The sequence below is a fragment of the Haplochromis burtoni genome, unplaced genomic scaffold (assembly GCF_018398535.1).
Source record: "Haplochromis burtoni strain Fernald_Lab_line unplaced genomic scaffold, NCSU_Asbu1 Contig_253, whole genome shotgun sequence".
NCBI lineage: Eukaryota > Metazoa > Chordata > Actinopteri > Cichliformes > Cichlidae > Haplochromis > Haplochromis burtoni.
The window spans coordinates 574,915-596,976 of NW_024582614.1; the positions used below are offsets into that span (position 1 = coordinate 574,915).

The following is a 22,062-nucleotide window of genomic DNA, read 5'->3' on the forward strand; positions in this document are numbered from 1 at the left end:
AAAGAAACTGATTTAGTCAACGAGTTTATTTCTTTCCCAGACCGAGATGAAACTAAAATGACTGAAAATATTCCGAATGATATTCAAAATGTTGCACGCTTATCCTACAAACAGTCCCCTCAATCATCTCAGGCAGCCCCACCTGCAGAGTTAAAAAGCCCTCCTCCTAATAGATTTATCCAAAAGCTTGGAAAACAGTCATTCATCAATACTGGGAAAGGCCTGAAAGCCATAACAATGTGTAAACTCTGGACCCCCCCCCAAAAAAGTACACAATATATCTCAATGTTACAATAGCCGCAATTTCTTAATTCTAAACAACTTACATTTTAACAAAAAGGCACAACAACAACAACAAAAAAAATTACTTTGACGTTTTCATAAATATGCTCATGTGTCTTCTTGCCAATGTTGAAATGAAAAGTCCAACAATGCCTCTCATGTCTGCACAGAGTACAAAGCTCCTGGGAACAGATCAGTTCAGCATTGAGACTGAGGAAGGGTAAACCACACGTCCGGTCTACTCTCATATTTAAAACGAAGTCTACCCCTAACTTTGTATGCATGCAGAAGACAAGAGTTACTATTTTTGACATTTGCTTTCATGTAAATCTCTGCAAGAAAGTGAAGAAGAAGAGCAGTAGACAAAATGTGCAACTGCTTTTTATCAAACTCAAACAACAAGCTCAGACTGACAGTGAAACATGACGGGAGCAGGTATATGTAATCCACAATACATGTGGCAGTCAAACTGGACAGTACAGGTCATAGACTGGTCCAAACAGATGTTCAGATGGAAAGGTTACTCTCTCACTCTCTCTCTCACACAGAGCAGAAATCATTCATGATCATTGGCATCTTCCTCTTCGTGCACTGCTGCCTCCAATCCTTCATCTCCCAAGTCACCGTGTAATCCCTCTTCACCAATCTCATCATGAACCACATATCCCTCATCCTCTTCCTCCCCAATTTCAAAACCTTCCTCTTCATCCTGGTTCTCCTCATTCTGGTTCCCCTGCTCCTCCTCCATCTTTTGCTCCTCCTCCATCTTTTCCTCCCCCTCTTCTTCAGTGCCTGCTACTGCTGCTTCTTCTGATGCTGCTGCTTCTTCTGATGCTGCTGCTGCTTCTGATGCTGCTGCTGCTTCTGCTGCTTCAGCAGTCTCTCCTGCTTCTCCTTCGACCACCTCTTTGCTAATCTCCCCCTCAGGAGCAGGCTCATCTTTGGCAGGTTCTCCTTCCGCCTGGCTCTCTGCCGCTTCGCCTGTGACCTCCAACTCAGATACGTCCATTGCCATGCTGTCTTCTGGATCCTGTTCATCTTGGTTACCAGTGAACGGGTTCTCACCCTGACGAAATAAAAGAATTGAGAAAAATAATGACATTTTGACCCACTGCACTCATGGTCAGTTATGCATGTTTGGATCAGACAGTTTCTGCACACTACAACCCATACAGCTGATGCAAACCTCCAAAGTGTTATGTTATTAATCAGATTTTTTCCAAGTATAAGTTCCCTTTTTTCTTAACAGTGCATTTACTGACACGACCGGTCTTTTGTTCTTTGTGTTTACAAATAAATAAATAAATATATACATACAAGTAGTTGGTGCATATTTATAATCACATTTATTTCTGTGATGCAAGCCCACACAGGACTCTGTGCATACCTTGAGGTAGCTCTCCAGCTTCTTGCCAATGAGTTTGTGGTTAAGGATGCTTCGAGCAACCGACAGACTGGCCCGCTTGGACTGCTCCATCATACCCTTCAAATAAACAACATTTCCATGTCAGAACAAAACATCGTAAACAATAGCCTCAGCTCTGTGGCACCATTTGTAACATTAGTGCAGGACTTCGCAGAGTTACTGCATTTGAGAAAAAAAAAAAAAAAGGCACTGCACAAACGAAGTGGATGGGACAAACTGTTACCCCATCCTCTGACAGTCTGAAGTTGTAAATGTTTTCTGATAAGGCAGAATCAATATTAGCCAACCTCTGACCTTCAGTGCTTCAGTGAAAAGGTCAGCAGCAATGTCTCTACAGAAATCAGGACCCAGTTTCACGCAGCCTACAAACATTGCTGTGTAAGCAGCTTCATATACAAATCATTTTCTTCTACTGTCTACATCTGCCAATTAAATGAAACACATTCTGCAGAATGACAGGACGGTGTAGTTGGAAGAAAACAGTTACTACATGAAACTGGTCACAACAACATTTGTGGACTTTCTCAATGATGCTGAAATTATTATTATTTTTGGATGCACTGCGTGCTATTTAGATCCATTTATACCGCCGATATCTCCAGAACCAGACAAGCCACACCAAAATAATAACGATGATACCCGAAGGACGGCGATAAAAATAAAAGGGCACTGATTTGAATGTAGTATTGTCCTTTTAAACATATAGGCTTGTGGGGCAGTCCATTTGCAGAAGACCTGCTGTACCTTGCGGTTGTAGTTGTGGTCAGGAGACTTGATGTGTTTCTGTATCAGGTGGGGCTGCATGGGAATGAAAAGGTCACATGCTGCACAGTGAGCAGCTTCCACCTTCCTCATAAAGTGCTCCATTCCAAGCTCTGTACAAGCGTGAGAGAAATATCTGTAGTGAGCAATCCATGCGCATCTTCAGTTCAACACACAGCAGGAGTTTCTGCTTACCCCTGGTGAGGTCCTGCTCTTTGTACACCTGGCAGATTGCAGCACTGTGGTTCTCCAGCTGGCTCACCCTCTCCTCTGTCTTCTTAAACTTATTCTGCAAATACTCCTACAAACGAAAGGTTTTTTTTCAGTTTACAGTTCATGAAACGTTTACCTCGCCCAATATCTTTACTCTTGCATACATGTATAAATCACGCGTCGGCTCTGGAAGATCACTGCATAAATATTTCAGCAGATTCAACCAGAAGTGTTTTTCCATTTAACCACACTCCAAATTGTTTTAGTATATTTACAACAAGCACTTCCCTGAAATTTGGCTCAGAAATGTAACATTTCTAAAAGCCTATGATTGGCAAGTTTCTTCAGTTTCGGTTCTTCATTAATCATAAATATGACTTCCAATAAATTTGAGTTACCTGCAAAAAGTCTGTAGTGGGCTTGGACAACTGGCTGGAAAGGAACTTAAAGTGGTCTTTGTGGAAGCGACTCTCAAGATGAGCCTCCATTTCTTCCTTGTAGAACGAACGGAACTTGCACACAGAACATGCAAACATCACCCTGGAAAAATATTTAAAGTCTTAGTGAAAAAAGCCCATCAGAAAGAGCCACAGGTGAGATTGAAAACAAAAACAGCAAATGAGAGTTGAAAGAACTTTCTAGGAGTTTGTAAATTCACCTTTCCAGGAATCCTCGTCTCTTCCTCATTTTTGGGTGTCTGTCCTGACCCTGGGCCGGTGTCTGTTTGCCCTGTGGCTTTTTCTTCTCTTCCAGTTTGGATGCAGCTAATCAGGAGCAAAAGTGCAGAAGACGCGTATATGAACAACCCCAATCAAAAAACAAAAACAAAAACAAAAAAAACCCCCCACAAAAAAACAAAAACAGAGACAGTGTAAATTGTAAATAAATTATTTAACTGTATAGAAATAATTAAAGAAATAATGAAACACAATATCAAAAGATTCAGAGAATCTGGAGAAACCTCTATACGCAAAGAAAAAACCCAAAAACCAATGCTGGGTTTCCACCATCTTCAGTTAACCCAAAATAAAAAAAACAGAATGTCAGTGAGGAGTCACTGGAGTTAAGCTTACCTTTATCACCTTCTTCAGCAGGTTTGGTCTCCTGCAAAGAAAAATATTCATTACTCAAAGAAATAAAAAAAAATTAAAAAAGAAGTCAAAAATAGCTCCATCATCTGAACTTAACAGATGTGTATTGCTGGATGTAGCCATGCTGTCATAAATATTTGCAACACATATTCAACTCAAATCTGTGACATTGTTTGATCATGAAGGAAAAAAAGAACATCGCGTTTAGCCTTTTTGTCTGTTTTGTAAAACCTCCTCATCCTCATTTACATTTAAATTATTATTTCCATCTGAAACTGTACACCGGTTGCTTAAAGCAATTTCCTGGGACAAGTTAATTAGATCCTAAAGTAATACAATAAACCTTTAAAATGCCACTGTTGACAAAAGGCTGATCCACTAACCGCAGCAGCTGTTGTCTTTGGCTCACCACCGTCGCCGTTTTTCTCTGGTTGCTCTAAGAACACGGAGAACACACATAAGACCAAGAAAGACACCAAAATATCTGCCAAGTAATGAGGTCTTTTGAGAATAGCACAGTCGACAAAAACAGTACCTTGCGTAGCCTCTGACTCGGCACTGTCCGTCTTGTTCATCTTCGACTCTGGCTCATCACCTGATGTCGGGGTCTGCTTTCTTTTCTTCTGAATATCCCGCTGTGGCTTCACCTGCTACAGTACACAGAAATCAGTTTGCACACAAATGCATTTAGTGATAATAAAAATAAATACAAACCTGGACAATACACCTTCAACTTAGAATTAAACACTAATAGATGCTAGACTTAATGTTTGGCAAGGTTCATATTCTCCTCGTGGCATTTCCACATCAATAGTGTTAGCCTCATCTTAAGGCAAGCCAGAATTGGGGCAAAGGAAAGAAAAGGGAAAAATCTATTTAAGCTACTTAATGGAAAAAAAAAAAAAAAAAAAAAAAAAATCAACATCCGGACAGTTATCAGGGCAATGAATTGTGTGGGGAAATGTGGGATTTGTCGTTACTGTGGATGCAGGGCAGTTACTTTCTTCTGGAACTAGAAGGGCAAGTGATACTGCAAATATGTGTTGGGCACTATCTGTGACAAACTGCTTTAGGTAGCAAATAGCAGGCACAGGCAGTTTAGCAAGACTTGCCAGTTGACTGAGAATACAAAAGGAGGGAATTAGAAAGGGCTTAACTTTTTCCAGGTATCTGAGGAGGTCTTATTTGGCTGGAGGTACTTACTTTGTTAAGGGGTCTCTTGCGGCCTCGCTGCCGGCCAGCCCGTGGGCCCCCTCCAAAATGCCTCCCAGGAAAGTCGTGAGGCCCTTGAGTAGAACCCTGGAAGCCCCCACTCTCAGGGTACATGCGGTTGGACAGGAGGGAAGGGAGCTTTCCTCTACCACCTCCTGGAGAGTGGCCACGGTGGGACTGGCCACCGCTACCACTTCCCCGCAAACCTCCGCTTAATGGAGTGGGGTCTGACCTGCGGTTTCCAAACCCTCCAGTAGCTCCTCGACCCCCGGCGCTTCCACCCCTTCTGGGGGAACGTCGGCCTGCTCCAGCCCATCCTCCACCTCCAGAACCTCCTCCTTGGGGACTGGTGAAGGACTCCCTCATATTCTGTCGCATTTTAGCGACTCCATAGGAAGAGGAGGGGCTGTCAAAGCCTCCTCCTCCTCCTAGCCCAAGTCCCCCTCCGAAGCCCTGGCCTCCTCGCTGACTCAACAGCATGCTGTCCTCCCGGCCATCACCAAAACCATAGCTACCGCCGCCAGATCTGTAGAGATCTCGGGAGGAGGCAAAAGCGGAGGAGCGCGAGTCGAATGACTCGTACTGGTCAAACCTGCAGGAGGGAGGAAGAGGGTTGGTAGAGAAGAGCAGAGAGCAAGGGAGGCAGAGGGGCAGCCAGGTTTGGATTTCTCCACCTGCTATTCCTTCTCCTCTGTGGTCTCGCTTTCTCCATGTTTTCTTGTCACTCCCAGCTTCATTTCAGAAAACAAATTAGATCAAAAATTAATGATCCACAACAACTTAAACACTGTGCTTGTGGTACATTGAAAGGTTATTCCTCTTGTTTTTAAAATCTCAAGTCTACTGCAGATTAGGGAAATGCAGTTAATTTTTTAAGCCTCCCTCCTTTTTAAAGGATGGGCTGTAAAACCCTGAACAGACATGAACATGGTCCATCAGAATCCACAAGAAGTAAAGTGTCCTGGGAACTGACTCAATTACAATAAATACTGATGAAAAGGGGTTTATATACAAAAAAAACAAAACATATATACTGGGCATTTTTCAAGGGGAGATTGTGTTTCTGTAAATACATTGAGCATCCTTAAATAAACATTTCAGCTTAACAAGGCATTATCAGGGCACCTGTAAACCCATCTCTCTTCAGTAACCTAAAGCCAGAAGACAGGGTTAGGTCACACAGAGGATGAGAGAAACAACGTGTGTAAACACAAACACAAAGCCGGGACAAAAGCAATGCTCAGAGTTTTAAATAAAGATGGATTGGCTTTATATGCAACAATGTCAGTTTGTAACAAATGGAAAAGCTGGTCTGTAACTGCACCTCCAACAGGGGACCATGCATTTCACAATGTCTTTGGTTTAAAGGATCACATCATCATTTTCTTCTCAATAAATGAGGGATACTGCAGCATAGCAAATGGGAGCAAACAATGCATCCTCAGATGCTGAGGCATTCAAATGCAGCCTGGACGATACGATCTTCTCATCAAGCGGGAATTGAGGCAACTTGTTTCCAACAAGGATTGAGTGCAACAGTAATGCCGTAACAAAGACTAAAACAGCACAATTTGCTGGTGCAACCTCAACAATTTCCAAAGAATATCAACTCTCAAAGTCTCTGCAAACAGTGGTATACCTTTGTTTGTTTTACCCCCAACCACTGTGAATAACTGTTCTTCAGAATCAGTGGAGAATCGCAAGCTAGGAGGGCAGCCAGGTGTGAATTGGTCCTAATGCTGGACTTTAAAATTAGAACGGCTATTAGAAGGCCTAAGCATTTACTGAGACAACTGTAGAACAAAGTGGTAACTTGACATCAGCCAGACATGACGTGACACTTTGGCTACGTTCACACTGCAGGTCTTAATGCTCAATTCCGATTTTTTGATCAAATCCGATTTTTTTTGTCTGCTCGTTCACACTACAAATAAAATGCGACAGCAAACGCGCTCTAGTGTGAACGCTCAAAGCGGCCCGCATGCGCAAAAGAAGATGTCACACACAACGCGCTCAGTTTAGACCCAGAGCAACAGTATTGTTTGACTGATGGCTCTTAATATAAAGACTTCGGACTTCACGTTTCCCAATTTTTGCTTTAAGTTATTTAGTTATTTACATAATAATGTAAATAACCTAATAATGATCCTTATTGCTGTTTAAGAGAGGAGCGGTGCTTCAAAGGATAGTTGCAGATTTCTGTCAGAATCTGCAGATTATACAGTACAAATAAAATGTTTACGTTGTCTTCCCAACAGTTTCACTGACATCTACACTGGATGGCCAGGAAGTGTTCGTGATGTCTTCTCTGGCGCTGATAATTGGCTTCAGTCTTGTGTCGGTGACGTAAAAGGCGGATTTAATGCGACATGACCGTTCAAACAGCAGTCGCTTTCTAAAACATCGGATATGTATCGGATTCAGTACCACATACGAAAGTGACCCAGATCGGATTTGAAAATATCGGATTTGCGCCGTTCACACTGTCATAGCATGATCGGATATGGGTCGCACAGGGTCAAAAAAAATCGGATTTGATGCGCTTTCGCCTGCAGTGTGAACGTAGCCTAAGAGACGATGCGCTCAAGCAACCAGAGGGCCAAATTTGTTATGCAAATTTGGCACACATGGATGTGTGGGAATGATACCCTACTAAGAAAGATGGTATGAAGCATAAAAAGGAAAGTACTGTTACCTGTCACTCCGACCCCCTTTAAACCCCCCCTCCAACTGAGTGAGCATGTCCAAGCGCTGGTTAATCTTAGCAATGACTGCATCTGCATGGGTGCCCGTCGATGAGAGCAGAGATGCTCCCGAGAGCCCTCTTTTCATGTGGCTGCTGCCACCTCCATAGCCTCCGAGTCCAGACATGGAATCCTTATAACCTCCCCCGTGCATATCGAAACCACCAGAACCTAGTAAAGGGGGTGGGGCAAAAAGAATAACACACTCCCTGTGAGGAAACAAATTAATTAAACAGAATAAACATGCACTACTTACTTGCTTCATGAATAGCAGTAATTCAGGGCTGAGTGTACCAACTTACCTCTGCTTCCAGAACCGCCACCTCCCCAACTGGAGTAACCTACAAAAGGAGAGAATATGGACTGATAACACAAACGCACTGGGAATTTTATACTAACAGGTCCACAAGCTTGTGCGGATTTATTACAAGGAGCTGTTCAATAGCGCAAATCGCTCAAAAGCATAGGAAGGTGGAATCCACTGCTATAACTATAACCATTTGACAATTGATTTGCAAGCTTTCGGTCTTAATAGAGTTGTGCAGTTCAGAAAGGAACAGCAATTAAATCCAAAGACTTAGAGGCATCTTCTCAGAGGCGGCCATTTTATCAGCTAGCCTTTAAACTATTCCGACATTGACTCCATTTTAAAAGAATAAGCTAACGAACTTTGGCAGAGCAAGTGACAAACCGCCCAAGGCCCATAAAGTCGTCTGCGTTAGCATCGCTAGCAAACAATCTGCCCGACAGCGAGATGGGCCGCGTAGCTAGCAGTGTTTCATTAATCGTGGCCGATGGGCCTAGCGTAACGCTGACGACTTTTTTTTTTTTTAATTTTCGCTAAAACAAACCTACTGGTACTTGGCATATTTTGTAATAACTGGTAAGAAAATACAACACGACTACTGTTTAGCTAGGTATTTGTTTCAGGCTGCAACCGGCTAAAGGCTGGCTCTTATGCTGGGGAGTTTTTTTTGTTTTTTTTTTAAACGGCATTAGCTTAGCTAACGGCTAACAAACTGGTCATGTTTCAGGGGAACAAAGCATGTGGCTAACTGGGTAACTATCAATATCTATAGCCAAATGTCAAACAAAAGCTAAGCAGATTATATTTACCAGAGCCGTAACCCCTGCCTTCCATGATATTTTGTGCGCTGTTTGGACGAAACAAGCAACACGAGCGGCTACAGATCCAAGAAAAGAGTAGCTGCTTGTAGCAAAATGTATCGAGCCAAGTCCGACACGTCAAAACCACGTGACCGACAAGGCCTCGTCACGTCACTGGTATGCCTATAATAGAATATGAAGGTGAATATATATTAAATATAAAATTGTTTTAAATATCAATAATAGATTTAATGAAGGCAAGAAGAATGTCACCACCATATCCTGGTCTTGACCAAAGGCTACATGTGTAGTGTAACGCCCATAAATGTAGAGATTAATATTGAATAATCAATCAATCAGTCAATCAAAGACTCAGTGTACTATATACAGAGGTATACAGTTTGCCCTGAATTGAAACATCTTAACTATGTACATACACAAAATATGTTAAACAGAGTATTTGCTTCTGTAAATATAAATATTGCCAGTAAATCTTCATCAGCTGTCATTTGAGGTGCACAATAAAATGTCTAATATGTGTATATCTTCCGACAGAAGACGAGACTGTTATCACACACATTTAAGATCAGGAAATCTTAAATATTTCATCTCTTCAAAGCACAAAGACCAGTGTTAAATTGACTCCCACAGAATCATTTTCAACACTTTTTCAGGGTTTACATAGTCCACACTCTTTAGAATTAAATCCACATTTTTAAAATAGTTAAAATATTTAACACTGTGCCAGACTTCATGTTTTAACTCTCAAAACAGAGTTAAAATAACACTTTAGAGACTGAATAAGTGACTCTGCTGAGATACAATTTTTAACCTTCTGTCTTCTATCTATTGTTGAAAGTTATCAAAAGTATATCAATTTTTAGAGATACACAAGAAGAAGAAAAATCTATAGGATTATTAGTTCAGGATGAACATACAAACAAAACAGACAATGCTTTGTTTGACTTTATATTATATTCTAATAGCAAAACTAGAAAAAGTGGACAAATATTTAATTTGTCTTATAATTGTATGAATTTAAATGTTAAAAAACACAGAAACAAATGAATATGTGCCCCTGAATGCAGCTTTAACCCTTAATATATATATAAAAATACAGCTCACTTGTAGAATCATCTTGATGATTTTCTGGATGACCTTCTGCTGACTGCATCAAGCGAAGCAACTCTGGTGTTGAAGTGAGCTTCTTAGCCTCTTTTATGGCATTTGGCCTGAAGAATGTCTTCCATTTCTGAAGCAACCTGGAGGATGTGTCGTCATCGAACAGGAGAGTGAAGTCTGGCTCCACCTTTAAGAAAGAAAATTGTATTTGAAACAACTGCTAGCTCCAAATTCCAAACCATTTCAAAAAATGAATTCTAACTTACCAGTCCTTTTGTATGTAGGAAGCTTCTGCTTGGATCATTAACAAGCCTCTGACGGTGCTGAAAGGTCTCCTTCATCATCTGTAAAATCACAGAGTTGTTTGAGCAAAGACATGGCCTCCTTGCAAGCATCCCCATCAAGCTGGTGTATAACATTCACAGTCCTTTGGAGATTTGGGCCACCCGAAGAACTGTCTGTCAACCTATTAGGTGGTGTTGGAGATCCACGCCGAATCTGTCTTTGGACAGTTTTCATATGCCAAGAAATGTATCCTGCACCCCTTGCTGCTCCTGGATAAGTGAAAACACAACATATTTTGTCAGATTTAGCTCATAACAAAAATATCAGATAATTTTTATGTCCATCATTAAATAATTTTGTGTTGTATAAATATTGACTTTTACATAGGCTTTGTCTGCATATGGATCCTTGAGCGAGGGGATCGGCATCACAATGCCCAAAGCATACTCCTCTCTGATTGCTTTTGGGGGAAGGTGCCCGAGAGGAGATTTTCAGTTTTTTAAATTTAGACAATTAGTATGCATTTATTTGGCACAAGTATAAAGAACACAATATACACTGAATACATACCCATGATTATCAATCATGTGAGCCACAAGTATGTTAACCATTTGTCATCTTGTGGCGTCCTTCATGGTGTTTGTTGCTTGGTATTCCTGTATTACTTTGTCACCACCAGACTTGCTTCTTAAGACAGTTTCAATTAACTCTTAAAAATGAAAAACAAACAAAAAGAGAAAAATGAACATTGAGAAAAACCTGGCAATAAGGAATCTTTCTAGAAACTTGAGAGGAAAAAAACAAAACACAAGTGTGAAGCTTTGTAGCAGCCTGTTTACTGTAGCAGTATTGTTAATTCTTTGTCTCTTGCCTGAGACCTCATCTAAGATTATAGTTGAGGCACATGAGCTGAAGCTTGAGTTGGAGTCAGACAACTCAGAAGCAGAAGACAGGTGCGAAAATACTAAAGAAAAAGAAAACATCAAATAATTTGTTCAATTGAATGTAAAGTGCTCGATTATACTTTTTAGTGTGTAGCCTCACCATCATCAGAGAACACTGTTAACAGCACGTTGCCTTGTCCAACAAGGTCACTGCATCAACCTCTGTCCCTGTTGCATCCTTGTAAGTAATGTTTGCATCAGGTAGCAGGCAAAATCTCTCGATGACTGTGAAAAATGGTACAAAGAAACTCATTGTGCTTCTGGTGTTAGCACTGCTTCTTACTTGTGTCTTGTTGTATATGGTGCCTAAAAATTTATTAATACGAACAACACCTTTGCTAAAAACACAAATCTGAATCTACATCAATGTAAGAAGCTCCTACAATATGTATTAAAATATTATTGTGAACATATTCTTTATCCAAGATAAAGTAGCAATAACCTACACAGCTTTTACATTAAATTGCAGAAAGTCGTGTCCTTCATCATTATTTAGCTTCACATAGTTTAGTTGTTGATTATACTTAAGCTGGACCAACATTTTTCTGAAAAATGCAAGACTGAAATTTTAAGAGGACAAAATAAAACCTACCCTGAGTCAGTCACGCACTATATAAAACAGTGCATGTTTGAAGACTTTTTTTGTAGTTCTTTTGATGTCAAACTACATGTCAAAAATTCCACAAAAAAAATCAAACAATAGAGGGGCATTAATGCCAGCCTGAGCAGTTTACTTTGGGTTTTTTCCATCACTAACAGAGGCTATTAACAGTTTGCATTAACTCTTTATTGCTAGCGCCAAAAGCTAGCATGTTTTCTTCGTTTAAATTGTTAAAATGCACAAAATACATTTTATAGCACAAGTTTCTAACTATCTTAGTAAGTCTGACATAATTCTACTTACCCTGTAGTTCTACAGTACTGTTCTGCCCGCACTGGGGGTGTCTGGGAGGGCTGGGCTTAACTCCAGTTCAAAATGAACTATACAGAATTAAAGATATTAAGTTAACTAATGACAGAGTTAACATTTTAACCAACCTCTGTGCAGAGTTACAGTATTTAGAATTTTCTCTTTTAAGAGTTAAATCAACACTGATGGAATACATTTTGTCAAATAACTCCAACACAGAGTACAATTTAAACCAGAATGTGTTTAAATCACACTTTGAGGGTTAAAATCAACTCTGAGACATTTACTCCAGCACATTTTAACTCTCCAGTTTTTGCTGTGTTTGATTCCACATATCATCACAGCACTTTAAAAGGCATTCTACTGAGAACTTTGTTTTAACGTTACACTGAAGGGGAGATCATGTCGTCATAAAGTATTTATCATCTCATCACATCATCATCGTCATGATTTTCGTTGCAGTTTGGGGCGTATCTGCTATCAGATTGTCCGTTTTGCCAGTGAATTGTAAATTAAGATTTGTCCTCTAAGAGAAGGCAAGAAAGCTGTCATTAAAACCTGCATCCAAAGTCTAGTAAGAAAATCTCCAGAAATAATGAAAAGAACTTTTTGATTTTTATTATTTGCACAAAAATCCTTTAAAAACAGCCAAGTTAAGATGCCATACAGAGGCTGGGACACAGTCCTAATTAAAGATGGTCAAACTCAAGTCAAAACAAACAAGGTTAATAAACTAAAAATGATAAACATGGCAATTAAAACATGAAAAATGAAACCTGAAAAGAATTTAATCACAACATGCAAAAATGGCTATTTATTTTCTAACAGCATCACTAATGTGTGAAAGTTGGCATCACAGGAAAAGCTAGTTACACTGAATTCACCACCACCACTGCATGATATAAAGCAGGAAGATGATAAAGTTATCTGTCATTTTTGTGACCTACGGGGCTCTTAAATACAAAACAAGCTCAACATATGTCACACATGTTAAGGTTAACATGTGTGTGTTCACATGAAAGGGGTGGTGCTGGCAGCATTTCACCAATAAAGATTATGGATTAAGTGTACTAACAGCAGAACAGCTGATTTCATACAACAACATTAAAATACATTATGGGGAAAATGCGAAGAGGTTAAATACAAATTACAGACTCAAAGTAACACAGCTTTTGCAGAGCAATACGACTGGACAAAAATCAGTTATATTAATACAGTTTAGCTCATTTGAAGCCAGATACAGATTGTCAGTATCACAGCTCTGTTATTAAGAAACGAGGGAACTGGATGAATTATTATCACCTATTTAATTAAATTGTTATAAATAAATTGTTATTATTTATTTTAGTATTTATTCAATCAGCTGAAGCAACAGTGGTGCTTAACTGTCTGAGAATGACTATAAAACTATTCAAATGTAGGATTAGTCTACTTGCAAATTTGATATATCAGGAAGTACAAATAGGTGTTCCTTATTAGGATCGCATATCCATGCTTATAGAACAGTAAAATAGTTGTAAACTTATTTGGAGTCGACAGGAAAAAGTAACAAATAATGCTGTGGCCAAGAAACTATATTTATTACTGGAGCTCACTGGGGAAACACAAAGATATTAGACACTGTTGAAAAACTGCCCAGGGGTACCAGGGATCTTTTAGGAATGGCGATGCTATTGTGATTTGATACCTACAGGTTTCTAAGTTACCATGGCAATGTACCCCAATAAAAAGTGAACACTGGTACAAAAAAGCTAAAGATGGCCTGGATAAGAAGAAATCCTGCTTTGGAGTACAGGCCTCAAGTTTGACATACTCTAAGTTTGCAGGGCTGTTTGTCTCTTTGCACATGCAGGATCATATTTTGCCAGCATGAATCTAAATGAATAAGATCAATTGTATTCAGATTATACTCTGCACACGAGAGGAAGAGGAAGTCTACAAGCTACCCAACCAGATGTTGCACAGTGTCTTCTTGCTTCTCTGCTGGTTTTCACTGTGCAGCAGGGTTCAGTTCAACACTCTCATACAGCTGGTCCGTCTGAAAGGAGGACATGCAGATGACTGTGGGCACACTTTCATAAACAGTAATTTCAGAGTTTGACATATTTCATTACCTGTCCAGGTTGTTCCCTCTCACTTTTCTCAGCAGTGGCAGTCACAGTTTTCTTCTTCCTACATTTGTAATATATCAAACTCAAACTTTTCTTATATGAAAGAAAAGAGTTTTGAAGACAGTCAGAAGATATGACACAAAATCTGAAGTGAAGTAGTTTACCTTGTTTTCATGTAGAGTAGAAATACAACTGCAGGGATCAGCGATAAAAGAGTCATTTTCAATACGTTCAGCCCTGCTACGGTTTTCTCTAGAGCTGTAGAGATTGATGTAAGATGTAAGTAAACATTCTAGTAAAATATTTCAGAACAATATAAAATTAACTGCCAGACTGCTATTTTGTTGGTTTGGTCCAGAAAAAAGTTGAAGTTTCTGCCTGCTGCTATCACTTAGCCTGCATTTCTCCATTCACCAAATGTAAAGGGAGTCAGAAAGTGAGCAGGATCTTTAACATTAAGTCCTTCTTACCTTTGACAGTGAGAGCCTTCTCAGTTGAGCTAATGTTCTGAGGACTATTCACAGCACAGGAATAGTTCCCTTCATTCTCCTTGCTGACTGGGTCCAGGATCAGATGTTTAGTTTGGTGGCCGACTGGTTGACTGTCGAAGTACCAAATGTAGTTTGTGTTGTCAGTCAGAGGACAGCTGGTGCTGCAGGTCAGTGTGACTCTCTGACCCTCTGTCACCACTGCAGAAGGACTCACGCTCACTTTCACACCTCAAAGATAGTTCGATTGGATAGAAAACAAAACAAAAAAAAAAAAAAACAGAAGAGTTTTTGTGCCTTTTGACAAAACTGACGTGTGATTATCAATTATATCTGACATACAGTTAGGTCCATAAATATTTGAACGAGACCATTTTTTTTCTATTTTTGGTTCTGTACATTACCACAACGAAATTTAAATGAAACAACTCAGATACAGTTGAAATGAAGACCTTCAGCTTTAATTCAGTGGGTGGAACAATGCATTTTTAACACAATCCCTTCACTTTAGGGGCATTTCAGTAACTGAACAAATTAAATAACTGAAAATAAAATGTTTATTTCTAATACTTGGTTGAAAACCCTTTGCAGGCAATGACAGCTTGAACTTGTAGACGTCACCAGATGATGAGTCAAATGTCCAATTAATTTTAGTCTCTTTAAAAAAAGAGGGTGGCCCATGATAAGGAGCTGAAACTCCTAAACCTTTCATCCAGTTTGATTGTAGAAACCCTCAAATGAAAGCTGAGAGTCTACACACTACGCCCATGTCCATGATGTAACTATAATTGGAATATGTTTCAGTAAACGGGTAAAAAAAACAAAAATAAAAAAAACTTGTGTCAGTGTCCAAATATATATGGACCTAACTGTAAGGGTGGTTGTATCTCAAATGAACACGGGCCTTCTGCTTGACTGTCTCCAATTAGCATAAAAATTTTATGGTACAAATTCTGAACATCCAAAATGATTGCTTTCAAATTTTAGCTTCACATCTGAAAGAATAATGATAATGATATCAGGTAATTTGCTGTTATGTTTCTTTAAATCAAATCCTGTATGAAACACATTTTGTGGACCATCAATATGATATAAAAACATGCACTTCACTAAACACTGCAGGTGATTCTGTATTAAATCAATTAAACTTACCTGTGACAACTAACATCACTCTAGGTAAATGACAGTGATTAATATGTTTCTCAAGTCTGAATGAGTATTCAGCCGAGTCATTCTTCTTCACATCATCAATTCTCAGTGTGTGGTTGTCTTTCATGTTGTCGTGATGCTTCACACGGCCCGTAGCTTCGTCAAATACCTCCTTACAGTCATCCTCCTCACCACCAAGCTGTACTTTATACCACGATCCATACTTCGAGATGGAATGGCTCGAGTATTGACTTGCAATGTTCACAGAGGAACCTTCCAGGGCACAGATTCTCCTGCTGACGTAATTTACAGCCTTGCAGTTTGCATTGTCGATGCCTAAAACAGAGTTTAAACACATGAAATTTTACTTCTGCTTCAACCTGCCTGTTGTTTGTTTCGTACGTATGTTTGGCTCATACACGTACTCACAGGATTCACGAGAGAGCACATCTTCATTGCTTTTTAAGGCGCAGGAGAAGAAGGCTGCTTTGGGTTTCAAAATGGTAATGTCTTGATGCTCGCATTCATTGTATAACTTTCTGTTCCAGTACCACTTATATGCAGTGTGAGCATCAGCCACAGGGCAGCTGGTGTTACAGGTCAGAATGACAAAGCTCCTGACAGGAGTTATTTGAACGTGCAAATCTGTTGGAAGAAAATAAATACTTTTTTTTTTTTGCTACGACCTGTGATATGTTTTGGGGAGAATGGTTTGTTTGCATGTGGAAACCTGTCGGATATGTGATGGAGCAGAACTGGTCCTTTGATTTCAGCTTCTCGGAACACATGCTGCTTTCAGTATAGGTCACACTGAAACAGGTTTTAGTTACAGAATCTGCACAAAAAGAGATGAAAATTAGTATTTTAGCTTTAGAATTTGTTAATGGCTTGCCAGGATTTTGTAGCTTTTAACACTTTGGGGTTGTTTTTGGAACGTTACTCACCCACAGAGACTTGAGGGGCTCTGAGATGCTCGTAGCCTTTGACAGAACAGGAGTATGTGACTGCTTCCTCACTGCTGAGCAGCTCTTGGTACCAGGGAGACCAGTCCTCATAGAGAAACTCTCTGTTCTTGTACCAGATGTAGGCTGCAGGCTTTTCAGTCAGAGGACAGCTGCTGCTGCACATCAGTGTTACTGTCTGTCCCTCTGTGGCAGGAATCACCTTTACCTGCAGCTCTGAGAGGATGATGGATAAAATAAGTGTGCATAAACTGAAGTGAGCAGTAATTTATGAATGGTAGCAGCTCTACCTGAAACACGGAGCTCAGTTTGGTTGTTCAAGCAGGATTGTGAGTTCTCTGTAGTTTCTTTGCAGCAGTAAAACTTTGCATCTATTTCTCTCAAAACTTTGATTGTCAGAGTAAAGTTATTGTCTTTAGCCATGCTGTATGTTCCATTGTCTCCATCCACAGAGAGCTCTGTCAGGACATATTCGGAGCCATTTGTGTGTACAGTGTACCAGCTTATGTTTGAGGTGGCATGTTGAGCGGAGCATGGCAGATCCACTGATGAACCTTTTAAAGCACAGATTCTGCTTTGTAGCCCTATAACCGCTTTAACAGAAGGAGAAGGACTTCATTTGAATACTGGATGTCAGATAACGTGTGTGGGTATGCAAAGTTTTGCTCTACCATTAAACATGTTTGTTTAAATCAGTGTATTTATGATTTCTACACCATTTTGACCACACAGGTGAGCAAAGGTGTTAAAAGTTGTTTAGATCGTTACTGCAAATATCTCATTAGCCGGTCACAAGGTAGCTGCTCATTGCATTTAGGCATATACACATGGTCAAGACAACCTGCTGAGGAAAAGTGATTTAAGTTACTGATGGTTGTTGGTGCCACATTGCTTGTTTATTGGGATATTCGCACACAACTTTCTTAGAGAAAGTATGCCCGACAATGAGAAACTATCCAGCACTCAGAGAGAAAATGTTATAGTAATGATAGAGGCCACAGGTGAGATGCAGAAGGCAACAGTAACTCAAATCTATAGGAAAGGTTCTGAAGAAAAAAGAGGCGCAACAAGGTGTTGCTAATAAAGTCTATATCAATGCTCTGTGTCTAATCAGAAGATAATCCTCATTAATGTTGTCAGTAAAACCAATCTTACTAAAAACATCACTCCTATTTCATGTGAAATATCTAGCTCTAAAGTTTATAGATACAGATCTTTAATAATAATAATAATAATAATAATAATAATAATAATAATAATAATAATAATAATAATAATAATAATAATAATAATAATAATAATAATACCTGTTATGTGCAGGAGGAAACACATCACCGTCCACTGAGTCTTTACAAACAGCATGACTGCAGGAATGCTTCGGTTTCTATATTAACAAGAAAATGTATAAAATAACAGAACTTGTATCTGGTTTTTTAAGAGCTCCTACTTTATATCCATAAAAACATCAAATTTAACTCACATGTTGAAATTAAGAGCAGTGTCTCAGCAAAGGCAAGTTTTCATCTTGTTGGGGACGATAAATACATCACACGCAGCCCTGAGATCTAGCTGTAACTTCCTTCCTCTTGAAATGCTTAATCAAAATAATCTTGTTTAATGGTTTTAGTGTTGTACAAAAGTCTTTCCACCATGTTTTACAGATGTAGATATGTGCTTGTTGTAGGTCTCTGCTGGTTACCTCGGGTACAGAGCTTTGTAGGTCTGCTACTTACTGTTGTGCTCTGCTAGTAGAGTTTCTTTATATGCGAAGTGACAGGATTAAGTCATACGTCCGTATTAGGTTGCTTCAGAAATAATAATAAAAAACCAACAACACTCTTATGAAAATGGTCAAGTTTAAGGACTGGAATGAAAAGGAGTGAAAAAGCAGCCAGACCTTCAGAAAGCCTGGAGAACTGTTATATATAACTGCCTATAGAACACTTTAACACATGAATGTCTGGGTTGGAAACAGAATACATGACTCAAGACTTTTATTATTAGCTGGTCTAGTTTAATACACAGTAAATGCAAATGCTGAAACTACTTAAATAAATGAAGTAATGTAATATTAATTTAAAAAAAAACTAAGAAATAGCGTAAGTTCATCTAACATTTTGTTCCATTTCAGTTCATTCAGCTTATTATTTTTGATCAGCTTCATCTACTTTGCATATTAAGTACCTGCTACTTAAAAAAAATGTACCAATTTATCTAAATGGTAAATGGCCTGTATTTGTATAGTGCTTTTCTAGTCCCTAAGGACCCCAAAGCGCTTTACATATCCAGTCATCCACCCATTCACACACTGGTGATGGCAAGCTACATTGTAGCCACAGCCACCCTGAGACGTACTGACAGAGGCGAGGCTGCCGGACACTGTCGCCACCGGGCCCTCTGACCACCACCAGTAGGCAACGGGTGAAGCGTCTTGCCCAAGGACACAACGACAGAGACTGTCCGAGCCGGGGCTCGAACCAGCAACCTTCCGATTACAAGACGAACCGCCAACTCTTGAGCCACGATCGCCCCGTGGCAGAGATCTTTGTAAGGTTTTAAATTCTGGGATCAATTTGACCCCAAACATTAAATATATTAGTCTTTAGTTTGATACAACAGCTGGATTGATTTAGATTCTGATTTCTTTTTCAAACATTAAACAATAAACATTGTAAACATTAAAAAAAACTTTACTGCAGTGAATTTATTGGGGGCATTTAAAACATCTGCATCAATTGCAAGCTTTAAAAACAGCCAACCGACTTTTTGTTCAGATTTTTTTTCATATTTTGCCTTTTCTCCTTCCTGCCTTTAGCTCAATCTCCAACATCTTTTCATGTTTAAACACATTAAAGTATCATGACATTTTGCAGAATCCTCTGTTTTACAAGTAGTGTAAACACCTTTCTGATGAAGATTATGATGAAGACGAGAAATTGGAGAGGTGATTTGTCCTAAAATCATCTTGTAATTAACCGATTCATTTGTGATCACTCTCACTCATTCGTTTAGGACGAGTCTGTTAAAGCAGATCTGAAATCATGCAGATTAAGGCAATAGGTTGCCTTAAGTTTTATTTTTTTAAAGTTCTGCTACTTTTTTGGGGTTTGCAGTGTTTAAAGTGTACACTAAAAATCCTTTTGGCGTGTAACCATAACTACTATCTGTAGCTGATATTGCTACTGATGGCAAATATATAACAAATCTCACTTCCGTGTAAAGAGTTGCAAGGAAGTGAGATTTGTTCATACGTCTTCTTAGAATTTTATCTAGAATACTGTAAATATCAAGATTGCTTATCTGGCTTTAACATACTTATTTTTTACATTAAAACATTTGTGTCTTTATTTTGAACTTTTTAAAATTTCTGTTTCTCCAAATGTATTTGAATTAATATACTGAAGTAATATTTTAGCCTTATTACTTATAACTTATTACTGCTGATCAGTGATGTCGCATCCACAGCTACTTCCTGTTTAAAACTTTGCATACTAGAGTTGCTTCGGTCCTACTCTGATATCTTGCAAGCCATCGCATCAAAGTGTAATATATCATATAATGCAGTATTAGTAATTATGATAATATTTAATCATCCTTTTGTCCAAATTAAACTAAACTATGTCTAGTTTTTTGATGTGTGAAGTAATCCAAAGGTGTTACACCAAAACCAGTTATCATTATTAAGTACTAATGATGAATTTATCAGGGCTGTCAGGGCAGGCTTGTTTCATATAACTAGATATGACAACAATCATTGTCTTCCTAATACACTGTTTCCTCATCTGGTCCATAAAGTAAATTTCATTTATTGTTTTATTTCCAAAAAACGTACTTTTGAAGTAGCTGACATTTAGTATTTCTTTTTTTTATAATTTTTTATTCTTCTACAAAGATCATTACATGATAATATAAAAGAAATAGTGAATATTTCACTAAAAGTGATAATTGTAAATCTGATTAAACAGGATTAATTTATTGCAATTCATATATCAGGATTGAAAGTATCACAAATAATATTTTTTCATGGAGATCTGGAGGTGATCACACTACAAGACAGAGAGAGACAACATAACATGACAAGCATCACATCAGCGAGTTTGTATTTTGTATTTTAAAAACTACTCATCACTTCACTTCTGTGCTACTTCTTCAATTCTCTGACCAAATGAATCAAATTTGTCTAAGCTGCTGGTTTTTGCCTTGGAGAAAAAGAAAATATAAAGTGCTGTAAGAAATATCAAATATGGACATTTTAGAATATTTTTAGATGCTTACATGTTGTTTGTTATTACTATGTAAGTATCATGTTGTCAATAGCATGTAGAAACACTTCAGCACAGCTTTTGAACACTAAAAAGGCTGGTGTGAGGAAAAAATGACTCTGCAGGGTGTAGTGTTTTCCTGAATCTCCGTGAGAGTTTTTTTGTATAGTTTTGCTTGGGTCTCAGAAACATCCCTGCTAATGTTCACACAGGATCTCCTCACATCTATGAATAACTATAACTATAAAAGACGTGTAATTTATGAAATGGGTTTGCTGTAGATTGACAGAACAACCTTTTAAGGTGTTTACTGATTTATTTTATTCTTAGTCCATACTGTACATGATTGGATTGCAGAAACGACCATACTTTATTTTTTTGAATAAAGTATGATGAATGTGTGATTGGTCCACTTGGATTTTTTCTATTTCCTGTTTTTTTTTTAAAAATATATGTTTTGCAATGACCCTGATGAAGGCCACAAACTAAAACATGTTGGTCACCTAATAAAGTTGTTCGCTAATACTCGCTGGAGTATTCATGTCATAATACTTTAATTTTTAACATTTTATTATCAAAAAAGGACATTTTTGAAAACTGACATTTACTACTACTACTGCTGCTACTGCTGCTGCTGCTGCTGCTAATAATGTCTAACAGGTTTGTGCATCTGATAAGTGACTGTCATCATCCTTGTAATAAGTATGAAAAGCAAAGAGAATGGTTTAGTTTAGTTTACCAAGTTCCCCATTAGCTCCTGCAGTAGCAGTAGCTATTCTTCCTGGGCTCTGACGAACGTTTTAACAATTTTCTTTTCATACATAAAACACGTATGGGAGACAAGTAAAGGCTCATAAACAACAGAACAACACAATGGATGACTGAATGTAGTGTAAAGTGCTTTGGGGTCCTTAGGGACTAAGTAAAGTGCTATACAAATACAGGCTATTTACCATTCATATACTCTGATAAGACTGATGCACAGGGGAAGT

The 22,062-nt window shown here is 38.7% G+C and overlaps 2 protein-coding genes across 2 annotated transcripts; both read right to left on the minus strand.

The window, feature by feature from the left end:
• Positions 1-11: 11 nt before the first annotated feature.
• akap8l (A kinase (PRKA) anchor protein 8-like) lies at positions 12-9,002 on the minus strand. Its single transcript, XM_005938450.3, has 13 exons — positions 8,847-9,002; positions 8,033-8,071; positions 7,682-7,901; positions 4,978-5,578; positions 4,310-4,424; positions 4,158-4,210; positions 3,757-3,787; positions 3,342-3,447; positions 3,082-3,223; positions 2,666-2,771; positions 2,453-2,583; positions 1,670-1,765; positions 12-1,348 (listed from the first exon to the last, which is right to left on the minus strand). Exons 1-13 carry the CDS (start codon positions 8,869-8,871, stop codon positions 839-841), a joined length of 2,175 nt encoding a protein of 724 aa, XP_005938512.1. The 5' UTR covers positions 8,872-9,002; the 3' UTR covers positions 12-838.
• A 3,481-nt stretch (positions 9,003-12,483) lies between these two features.
• On the minus strand, positions 12,484-18,390 carry LOC121815621. The gene is made up of 11 exons (XM_042227301.1): positions 18,289-18,390; positions 18,116-18,192; positions 17,099-17,401; positions 16,791-17,024; positions 16,577-16,681; positions 16,276-16,491; positions 15,850-16,182; positions 14,680-14,928; positions 14,374-14,467; positions 14,213-14,270; positions 12,484-14,136 (listed from the first exon to the last, which is right to left on the minus strand). The coding sequence occupies exons 2-11, from the start codon at positions 18,168-18,170 to the stop codon at positions 14,089-14,091; spliced, it is 1,695 nt and encodes a 564-aa protein (XP_042083235.1). The 5' UTR covers positions 18,171-18,192; positions 18,289-18,390; the 3' UTR covers positions 12,484-14,088.
• Between the last annotated feature and the right edge of the window lie 3,672 nt (positions 18,391-22,062).